Source organism: Gobio gobio (genome assembly GCF_949357685.1).
Source record: "Gobio gobio genome assembly, chromosome: 9".
Taxonomy (NCBI): Eukaryota; Metazoa; Chordata; class Actinopteri; order Cypriniformes; family Gobionidae; genus Gobio; species Gobio gobio.
The window spans coordinates 12,993,564-13,005,731 of record NC_137115.1 but is presented as its reverse complement, the minus strand read 5'-3'; the positions used below and the strand labels follow the sequence as shown (position 1 = coordinate 13,005,731).

The following is a 12,168-nucleotide window of genomic DNA, read 5'->3' as shown; positions in this document are numbered from 1 at the left end:
CTTGATCGGGCCTTGTCTGGGCGTCCTCTGGGCCACCGGCCAAGCTGAATACCTTTTCCAAAGCGAGCCAACTGGGGCTCGAGGAGCGGTTACGCCCAAAGGCGGGGTTTATCTGAGTCTGGAGACGGCCTTGCCACGGATGATTTTATATACCAGCTAACATCATCATTAAAGACTTTTTAAAATCAATTTAGCTCAAAACTCACTTTCAGACAGCACAGAGTGTTTAAAATAACTTCTTGTTTGTGATCCGATGTGTATTCTGATCACCGTAAAAGGCAGAAATATTTATATACGATGCAATATGCTCAAAACTTCCTGATCTCATACAGAGCAGACATGCCTTCTATCTGCTCCCCGCTCTGCTTTAGCGCTTACATGTATGCTTTGTAATCTGCATTTCTTTTTTTTCTGGAGAGCGTGTGGCGGCGCTTTAAATAGCTGCGGCTCGGTGGCTTGCTCCAAACTCATTTCGTTGCATTGTACTTGTACATGTACATGTGTAATGACAATAAACTTGAATCTAATCTAATCTAATCTAAAAAGACAATGCGTGCTAACCATCATCACAGTAAACATGGTAAATACAACCTTTTGAAGAAATCAGATAAATCATATGGGCTATCACATCTTTTATCTGCCAGTACGTCGTGTCTCTTTATACTGGACTGTCTGATCCATATTTAGCTCCACATACTATATATCATAAATTTAAAATAACTTTAAATAACTTCCAGCTTCCTCTGTTTCTCTGACTGAAAATATAACTGTATTGGGACTGTCACTTGAGAGAGTGCTAAAGCTCCTCAGGTCATATTTTTGGTGGAAAATTTGTAGAAATAATCATTCTTTCTAAATGTGATGTAAACACTGTCCTGTAACTACAAATGAACAGAAACAGAAGTGTCCTCTTACTTTTGTGAAACAACGGTAAATACCACTTTATTTCTGTGTGACTAATGTGCAATCTTGACACAAATTAATTCATTATGATCAATTTATCACTTATTATTGTAAAACATCAATGCTTGGGTTTTAAATCTTTAAGTAAACAACAAATGGCCGCTTTTATCATATTTGTTTGCATTCTCGCTAGTTTCCAGTGATTTCTTTCTGATTAGTTATCTGATAAATTTTCCATTTGTTGGTGAAATGATGGGTTTGTGTGATGTTGTTTCAGAGTGGCGTGTTACAGGTAGGTTTTAGTGAAGCACTGCGGAGCTTCTGGCCCAATATTGGAAACGTAGTATGGTTTTGGGCTCGTTGCTACAGCCCAAGGCTATTAGCCAAGCCCATCCAGTTGAAAGCTCACCGGTTACTGGTTCGACAGTGGAAAAGTGGCTGATGTAGAACTGTTCTACCCGAGTTCGAGTTTCAGTGGAATTTCCCAGTCTGATTCAGTGTTCGCTGTAGGCTAGTCTTAGTTCCTCTGAAACCCTCCACCTCCCCCAGCTCCACCTGCCTATATCTGCTTGTCTGTTCATGCTGCAGCAGCAAATCTTACAAGTGTATCTAATGGCAGTAGCAAATCTATACTTGCTCTGCAGAAGCAGCATGCGTAGCAGATCTTGTCTGCCAAGACCAAATCCATTAACGTTGAAAAATATCAAGAGATTGATTACATGGGCATGCTAATGATTGATTCATTAACATGCCAAAACAACTCAGAGAGAAAATCATTGTTAGATTTATGATGTTAACTGTGGAAACTTGCCATCACAGTGTGTGAAAATGCTCCAAGAGTGCATCAAGAAAAGAGCTCAGATAATGAATCCGCCCTCACTCATTTTGTAAATGACATGCACATTTCCACCACAGTCCAAAATGTTTGGCCATTTAGGGATTCAGTTCATCATGAATTTTTTTGTTACATTTTTGTGTGTGTACATTAATAACAATTACTATGGCATAGATTATGTCTACCATGGTCATTTTTAAGTACAAGTTAAGTATTCTGTATTGATTGATTGTTGATTTTAATAGGTAATGCCATGCTGTTGAGAGTGCTGCCATCAGTATATCCACGACAACCAGAGCCCATCCATCAACACATCCGTGAGCTGACGGCGATGATGTCCCAGCTGGACCAGGCCGGAAGACAGCACCTGCTCAGACTACTGCAGATGATATCTGACCTTCACCCCCTGGTAAATGAGGAGAGGTGGATGAGTGAGTGAAAGAATGAAAGTGGTATTTGGGGATGAATTCTGGTCAAGGTGAGTTACTCTGGGTAACAGTAAAAAAGAATTTGAAGGTCACCAAGGGAGTGGAGGGATGGATGCGCAAATGAGTACAGAGTGAGTGATTTAGAATTGATTTTAAAGCAGACAGCTGCATCACAAGGTCAAACACGGTAAAACAGTTCGATGGTTGACGCCTCTGCCGATACTGCAGCAGCCGCCAGACGGATGGGGAAATATAAGAAAACACATAGCACACAGGCCCCCCACGGCTCTCAGTGAAGACAAATTTACAGGAAAAGATGAGTGGAAACCACACTTTTGGCAGGAACTGGACAAGTCATTTTGAATTTTTTTAGGGGGATCGAAAGGCAATCTTCTGGCAAATAGCAGATGTGCGGAGTCAGAAGTAAAGAATGCAGTAGTCATGAGTTAATTTTGCATTGGGCAACTAGCACATTCATATCAATCAGATCATCAGTGAAAAGACACACATTAACACATTTGGTGCATTAAATAGTGCTTAGATTAGGAAAGACTGTAAGCCATTATCTTAAATTTGGGCATTTCCATTTGTTTTCATTTACAGAAACAGGAAATGGGAAATCAACGTTAAATGGTTCTACAGTACTTTCAAGGATTCATATTATCATTCCTCAAGTCCAGGGTCATAACCATCATAGACACTGAGGAAAAAGGTCAAGGTCAACCCAATGTTAAGATTAGTGGTCAACAAAAATAGGATTTTCAATGGAGGATTGTTAAAGGTGCCCTAGAATGAACAATTGAATTAACCTTGCCATAGTTAAATAACAAGAGTTCAGTACATGGAAATCACATACAGTGAGTCTCAAACACCATTGCCTCCTCCTTCATATGTAAATCTTGTTTGTGAAAAACACCACGGAAAAATAGGCGAATCTCAACATAACACAGAGAGTGTCGCAACCGTCGGGATCATTAATATGTACGCCCCCCAACATTTGCATATGCCAGCACATGTTCATTGTCAATGACAAGCATCACGTGAGGACAGCGAAAATGGCAGATCATGGAAACAAATGTTATGTTCTAGGCTGTGCAGGGGATGTGAAGACTTTTCATACCCTTCCCACAGATAAAAAATGTCAACAGGCATGGTTGATGTTTATTTATAATCGGATACCGCAACAATTGAATTCAAAGTTGTTAGTTTGCTCTGCCCATTTCACCACGGACAGTTTTTCAAACCTGGGACAGTATCAAACAGGCTTCGCTCAGCGTCTGATACTGAAGAAAGGGGCAATTCCAACCAGATTCCTGCAAGCAGTAAGTAGTGATTTTATCCACTTATTGACTGTCTAAACAATAAAAAAATAAAAAAAAATTATTGAAAGTTTCTTAGAGGGACAACTTTAACGATAATATCCCGTGTTGTCTAGATCCATGCTAGTACAGTTACAATAGGAAACTCAAAGTAGCATACATAACTAAATGGTATGTCTAATGACAAAGGTTAATATTATTTCCTGCCAGTGTTGTCATAAATTACAAAATACATCTGTAGATACGTATGTCGATCCCTTTTGTCGGATATAAATCTAATTTAGCCTATATTTCATCAACAACACATAACTCAGGAGCTAACTACGTTAGTTTAGTTGCTTATAGATAGCTCACTCGATCCTTCTAGCTAACGTCACCTTCTCCACCACTTAAGTTGAAACGATAGTCATTTGAAAACAAAAACGAAGTTGTGACTTCTGACGTGTAAAGTTAATGCTATATGCTAGTTATCGTTTAGGCTGAAGTTCTAGTATGGACGTAACAATTTTGCAGGTTCTTAATGAAAATAAATACTAAACTTACCACTCAGAAGCGTCCTTTTCCAATCTCAAAACATTTTGTTGTTCCTCAAAATCTGCATCTTCGTCAGAAACAGGCTCAAACATATAAGGTTGAATGCCTAATCTCTCCATTATCATGACGGACAGTATGGATGTGTTTGCTGTCATTGAGCCACGCAGCCAATCAGAGCAGAACCCGGCATTAATATTCATGACCCTTCCAAATAAGGCAAAAACAGACCATTTCATCCTAGGGACAATTTCTAAAGGCCTGTACACACCGGGACGAATATCGCACGCGCTTATCGCCAGCGTTTTCGTGACGTTTTTCGGCGCGTCTTGAGTGTTCACACCCAAGCGATTTTCACTGGCGTTGCGCCGAGTGAACGTGCACATTCAGTAGATGCGCTCCCGGTACACAAAGTGGTGCTGCGGCACTTTACGCTTCTGACCAGGGCTCTGAACCGGTTCAAGGAACGAAAACGAAAACCGGAAACGAACGAAATTTTAAGAGGAACAAAAACGAAAACGAAATCAAAATCAATTTGAATCGTTCTGAACAGAAACGTTACTTTGAAATGACCATTAACCAGTTAATAACGTTATTTTATCGTTCTCTTTAATATTTTAATTTGGCAGTGACCAATTATGAATAGAGTAGTACAGCATGTGACGTTGACGGATCAAGTGTGAGTGAAATGCCCGCGCACCAGTCATCTATGAATCTACCGGTAACGCAAGTCAGTGTAGAGCACGCATTTTCATGCCTCAAGTACATTTCTTTCCCCGCTGAGGTCTACTATGAAAGTGCAGGTATTGGAGGACATTCTTTTCGAACGTTTAAATAAGCAGTACGGACTTTAAGCTCAAATAGACTGATTTAGGCTAGTTTATGGATTTTGTTTAAGCCTGTCCAAGCAGGCTACTATCAAACATTTTTCCTATAGTCTTTCAGATTGCCAATACAGGACAGGGCAATGTTTTCTATATAGACGGTTGATGCTTCGTATTAAATGGTATATTGCATTAAATAATCAAGCTTTATTAGCTGACTGAATTTGATTATGTGATGCAAGGACGTGTTGCGCAGTGTTTGCTTTGAAATTAGCAGTTGATGGTGCATTAAAAGAGCAATGGTTATCCAGTTTATTTATTCTTTATTCATGCAATTTTTAAAACAAGTCGTATTGAAAAAAAGTTATGTACAAAGAATGTTATCACTCTTCTGAAAATAATTCGGCATAAGAGGGCCACTTTAGATTGTCTAACGCTCCATTAAAACAGGTCCGCTGTTTATGCTTTGTAATTAATGCATGTATTTCTGGTTTTAAAAATGTTATGAAATAAATATTCAAGTTTAATTACCATGCGTTATATTATTATTGAGTGAAAATAAGTCTATTTATACATATTTGTTTAAAGTATAGGCTAAATTAAAATAACGTTATTAACTGGTATTTTTTCATATCAAACCGTTTTCGGAACAGTAATGTTTATTGAGGAACGCAAAAACGGAAACGCTATAATATCGATTCTGCTCGGAGTGAACCGATTGATATTTTTTTCAGTTTTTAAGCCCTGCTTCTGACACTCGCTTGTCACACAGAAGAAGAGGAGAGACAGTATTTACGTGCTTGCCAAAACCACAGATGTATTTATGTCTATGGCCAAAACCATTCACACACTTTTTGCTAACTGGCAAGCAGCATTAGCGGCCCATCTTCTTCTTTGTCTACTTATTACTTCTTCGTCGTATCAATGTATACTCGGCAAGACCGATTTTGTGCTTGAGCGCCACCAAGTCGTGTTTTACTGTCACTTCAGCAGCTCCAGGCACGTGAACAAAAGCGCCGATCTCATTGGTCGGCCAGTTTTTAATGCGGCGCGTCAAAATAAAAAAACGAACCCGAGGCGGTTTTTTTTAAATGACGCTTTTACGCCTGGCGTTTTACGCGTCGGTGTGCACACTCACATTGGCGCCCATTGTTTAGTCACGAGGCGTTAAACGTCGGCGATAAACGCGCGCGAAAATCGTCCCGGTGTGAACAAGCCTTAAGGCCTGTACACACCGGGACGAATATCGCGCGCGCTTATCGCCAGCGTTTTTCGTGCCGTTTTTCGGCGCGTCTTGAATGTTCACACCCAAGCGATTTTCACTGGCGATGCGCCGAGTGAACGTGCACATTCAGTCGATGCGCTCCCGGTACACAAGATGGTGCTGCGGCACTTTAAGCCTCTGACACTCGCTTGTCACACAGAAGAAGAGGAGAGACAGTATTTACGTGCTTGCCAAAACCATAGACATATTATGTATATGGACAAAACCATTCACACACTTTTTGCTAACTGGCAAGCAGCATTAGCAGTTCATCTTCTTCTTTGTCTACTTACTACTTCTTCGTCGTATCAATGTGTGCTCGGCAAGACCGTTTTGTGCTTGAGCGCCACCAAGTCGTGTTTTACTGTCACTTCAGCAGCTCCAGGCACATGAACAAAAGCGCCGATCTCATTGGTCGGACAGTTTTTTACGCGCCGCGTCAAAATAAAAAAACGAACCCGAGGCGTTTTTTTAAAAATGACGCTTTTACGCCTGGCGTTTTGCGCGTCGGTGTGAACACTCACATTGGCGCCCATTGTTTAGTCACGAGGCGTTAAACGTCGGCGATAAACGCGTGCGAAAATCGTCCCGGTGTGAACAGGCCTTTAAGGTTGTAAATGGACTTGTAAAACCGTATCTGGACAATTCTTGACCTTAAATAATCCACATACCCTCTATGTAGATATCAGAGAACAATTTAAAATATTGTTTCAAATCCTTTTAGGGCACCTTTAAACTTTTATCACACATCAGAAGTAAAAAAATATCAAAATATATTTATTGTTACTAACCCTAAACAGGGTTTCCGTGGGTTTTAAAAAAGTCTTAATTTGACCGTCCAAAAGTTAAGGCCTTAAAATTGTCTTAAATTGGAGCAGTAAGTCTTAAATTCAATATCATGGCATTAAATTAGAACCCTATGATTTCTGCTATGCACAACTATTAGGGGTGTAAAGGTACACAGAAGTCACGGTCAATCATACAGATAAGAGTAAGACATCATTCAAAACTCTATTTTTATTAGTGTACTCTCACAATAAAAACGAAACATTGTTCTTTTGTAAAATAAAGAAAACATACAACACCCCCTTCTGGATTGGAGTGTGAATCGCCTATTACTGATTGTATTCGTCGTCTGACTGTATGCACCGAACCTTGACGCTCAGATGTATGTCACGATACTATAGATCCATTTTGCTTAGATATTCACTTTAGCATGACTATACCAGTCTGCTTACTTACCAGTACTTAGTACTTATAAGTACTTACCAGCATAGACTAGCATTGAAATTCATAATAGCTTTTCTGTTTAAATTGATGGATTGAAGAAGACACAGGAAAAGACAAAAAAAACAGATGGATCAATAACTTTCCATCTATTGTAAATCAGAAATCATTTCAAAGAGGGGAATGGGGATTCCCCAGGCCCTTTCTGCCCCACCGCTGGTAGTTTATATAAGGATTTGGAATCAAATGGGATTAATTAAGATTAGTCAGTGTTTTTTACATCCTGGCAGAGGCTGGGAATCCTGCTTCCCACAGGACGTCCTGTCTGCTGCCCTTCCAGCCCCACCAGATCCTCTCTATCTCTTCTCCACCACTGCCAGTTCAAAGGTTTCACACAGAAAAATGATAGGATTAAGCAAATCCTTGCTAAAAGGGTATCGTTAGATTAATTTCATGCTGGAGGAAAGAGCTCATATGACTCATGTGGCTCATATGCCTCTGGTCATCACTACAGTTTGTAAGACATTACACAAGATGTGAACCAACACACAAGATGTCACTGATGATCTGTATTTCTTTTGTGAGTCACTGTTCGTTTTGAAGGTCATCTCTGCTTTGTTGTAACAGACATAGATAAATCTTGAAAAACTGTCTATGGTGGGAGAATGATTACGAGTTTCCTTCTGCTCTACATTTTTCTCTCTCTGTTACTATCTTCATGCATTTTTTTCCACAAGCTCACATAGGAACCAGGGACTCTGGTTAATGGGTGGGCGGCACTGAACTCAACCAACCAGAGTGCAGTGGTTCTTAACACGGCACAATCAGAACCATAAGGGACCTCTGATGAAAGAAAAGTTCAGGACCAAATGAGTGTGTTTGTGGTGTTTTTACTATTTTTATTACATCCCCACTGTGAAGGATCCAGATAGCCTGTTCTTGTGTGCTTCCAAGAACAGCAGAGAACAAACTTTTCCAACTCATGCATCTCCTTCTGTCCTATTTCTTCTGCTTTTGGCCTTCTGAATAATCTTGTTTTTTTGTCTCCTCAGGTTTTGTCATCTTTGGTACCATCGCTGATTGGTTACCTCAGTGACAATGATCTCGGTGACTCTGCCCTGGGTGTTTTGGTGAACGTGGCTCAGGCAAGCCCTGCCTCTCTCGCTCCCTTCCTCTCTACGTTGAGAAATGTTGGGCAGAAAAACCCTTGGTTGTTGGGACACATCGCTAAGATCCATGGGACAGTGGGTCTGACTAGTGAGGTGGGCATTTACGTGTTCATGCATTAAAAGCTTGTTCTTACATCAGAATGCTCCTGATTTAGAGTGTTTTAAAGAAAATCATGACATTGACTTTCTCAAAAGTATTCAAAAAGTATTTTTATTTTTTTTGCATCAAGGCATTAAGTGGTTCAATAGTCTTTATTTGTCATTCACTAATTTTAATGTGTTGTAAAAAAAGGCATTCAGGTGTTCACAAAAAAAGTACAAAAGGGGAGTCCAGCAACACTTGTTTAAAGGGTAACTTTAATAAATTCTAAAAATACCAACGCGTTTCAGCTTAAGAGACTTCTTCAGGGTATGCATAAACATTTTAAGAAAACATCTCCTTATTGAGTAACTCATACAAAGAAAATTAACAACAGCTGACAAGCTCCACACAAGACGTCACACTAATTGATTAAAAGGTTAAAGGGTTAGTTCACCCAAAAATGAAAATTCTGTCATTAATTACTCACCCTCATGTCGTTCCAAACCCGTAAGGCCTTCATTCATCCTCGAAACACAAATGAAGATATTTTTGATGAAATCCGAGAGCTCTCTGACCCCTCCATAGACAGCAAATTAATTACTTACAAGGCCCAGAAAGGTAGTAAAGACATTTTTATAATTGTCCATGTGACTCCAGTGGTTCAACCTTAATTTTATGAAGCGACGTGAACACTATTTGTGCGCAAAAAACTAACAAAAATAACGACTTTATTCAACAATCGCTTCTCGTCTGTGTCAGTCTCTAACGCTGTTGACGTTGTGTAAACAGTGCAGCGCTTCCGAGTTCTACAGAACAAAGCTGGCTCACCGTTGGCCAGCTCCTGCGTCAGCATCACACTCATGTGTCGTGGTGCTCACGTGAACAGCATCGGCACTGTTTAAAAAGTAAACTGCGTAGGAGACCTGCACAGATGAGAAGAAATTGTTGAATAAATTTGTTATTTTTGTTTGTTTTTGCGCACAAAAGTATTCTCGTCACTTCATAACATTAAAGGGTTAGTTCACCCAAAAATGAAAATTCTGTCATTAATTACTCACCCTCATGTCGTTCGACACCCGTAAGACCTCCGTTCATATTCGGAACACAAATGAAGATATTTTTGTTGAAAGCTGATGGCTGAGAAAGGCTTCAGATAGGCCTCCATTGGCATTCAGTACATTTACACTCCCAAGACGCATAAAAGGCACTTAAAACGTCGTTACAAAGTCCATCTCACCACAGTGACTCGACAATAATTTTACGATGCGACGACAATAGTTTTTGTGCGCAAAAAAAAATCAAAATAACACCTTTATCCAACTTGTTATTGTCTTCCGTGTGTGCCTCCACGACGCATGCGCGAGAATATGACGCAGATCCGGCGTTCGGACACATGTCCTAGAAGTGATTTGTTTACGAGCAGAGGAAGACACGCGTATCTAAGCTGTTGAATTCTACATTGATCGTGCTTTAGGTCTTGGCGTAGTTCTCAAAATCGGGCTAAAGTGTGCATTTCATGGATTCCCGAACGCTGGCGCTACGTCATATTCTCGCGCATGCGTCGTGGAGGCACACACGGATGACAATAACAAGTTGGATAAAGGTGTTATTTTGATTTTTTTTTGCGCACAAAAACTATTGTCGTCGCATCGTAAAATTATTGTAGAGCCACTGTGGTGGGATGGACTTTGTAATGACGTTTTTAGTGCCTTTTATGGGTCTTGGGAGTGTAAATGTACTGAATGCCAATGGAGGCCTATCTGAAGCCTTTCTCAGCCATCAGCTTTCAACTAAAATGAGTAATTAATGACATAATTTTCATTTTTCGGTGAACTAACCCTTTAAGGTTGAACCACTGTAGTCACATGAACGATTTTAATGATGTCTTTACTACCTTTCTGGGCCTTGAAAGTGTTAGGTGTTAATTAAATTGCTGTCTGTGGAGAGAGCTCTCGGATTTCATCAGAAATATCTTCATTTGTATGACCCGTTTTTTTCTTTTCTTTTGTAAATTACACTTATAGTGGGCTACAACAGGGGATTTAAATTTTCATGCAAGGGACCCCTATCCTGAAATTTAAAATGTGGTTATATATTTTCAAGTATAAAGACTCATTTAATATTGTGGAAATTGTATTTTTGCAAATTTATTTAAACGTATTTATTTAAATCAAAATGTATTTATTTGAATTAATTTATTATTTTAATCAAATTAGTTTATTTAGTTAATTAGTTTAATCTCTTTTTATTATTTTTATATTTTTTACAATATAATATTTTTAAATAGTTTTCTTTATATATATTTTTTTACAATATCCTCCCTGTGAATGCCGTAACAATGTTTATGCTTGTCTTTGTCAGACTTTTCTACTTCTTTCAGCCCTACAGATACTGATTCTCCAATTGTCTCTGCTGGTAAAGCACAATAATAAATATAATTGTTAAATTTTCGCTCTTCGCATCATTAAACAACACTTCGCTACTAGCATATCTACGAAGGCCAATGAGGGTGAGGATTCTCTCCGACGTTTAGTGAAACACTTCAGGTCATGTCATTTCAACATGGTGAAATACATTGAGATGGGTGACCTTCACCATCTATAATTAAAACTATTTAACTATTATTATAGTCTTCATCTGATATGCACCATTGAGATGATTAGCACCAAACTAATGAATGCACGTTTAAAAATGTGTTGCTCATGGCATCAGATGCTGAAAAAAAAGTCTGGTGCATAGTTACATAGGCCGTCGCTAAAAATAGTGCATTCAGAATAAAGGAAGACGTTGTGAATAGCTATCAAGCATATGCCAATATACATTATCCATAATCCTTTGTGCTAATAGCTTCTTATATTCTTATTATCTTACCGTTTAAATGCACCATTGAATATCACAAACCACTGGAAGGTTTCTTTTTATTTTCACTTAATAAAATAGTAATAACTGTGAGATTTATTGTTGAAGGCAGTGAATGTTTCAGAAGTGGTGCTTTGATGTCTAATGTTGTTGATTTAGGGGTGAATTTAGAAGCATAGAGGAGTTGTAGCACGCTAACACTACTTTAAACTTTATTAGACATGACACTCTTCACTTTATACACTGAAACAGCAATGCAGCGCATTTTCTCCTGTTTTCTTTATGGGGGATTTCAGAGCAGATCTGGGCAGCATTGTGGTTATTGTAGTAGGTGATGAAGAGTTAAGATGGATGAGGAACGTTAATTATATCACTCTTCAGTCGTGTCTGTGTATGCACATGTGTGGATCTCCAGTTTCTTTGTGTTAGTATATTGGCACCCTGGACTGTTTGTTCCAGCGTGTTTTGTATCATTACTAGAGGTATTCCATCATGTTAGGGAAATCAGGAGAGCGTAAAATGGACTTTGCTTACGTTAGTCCATTGTTTTAGTACAAACACGTGTTTTCACTAGACTTCCTCTTTTATCTTTCTCTCTTTGATTCTGTCTGTCCTCCTTTCCCTCTAATTTGTCCTTATTTCCACATTTTCCACAATACGTCTAATTAATAATACTTTGCATATCATATTTATTACTACAGCTTAAACTCTTACATAAGGATTTAGT

General features: G+C 39.0%; 1 protein-coding gene across 1 annotated transcript in view; it reads left to right on the top strand.

Annotated features, from left to right (window-relative positions):
- veph1 (ventricular zone expressed PH domain-containing 1) overlaps nt 1-12,168 on the top strand; it is a 178,747-nt gene that overhangs the window by 63,372 nt on the left and 103,207 nt on the right. Inside the window, exons 5-6 of the mRNA XM_079825943.1 lie at nt 1,984-2,147; nt 8,384-8,593. Coding sequence (XP_079682069.1) covers nt 1,984-2,147; nt 8,384-8,593 — 374 coding nt within the window. The remainder of the gene's footprint in view (nt 1-1,983; nt 2,148-8,383; nt 8,594-12,168) is intronic.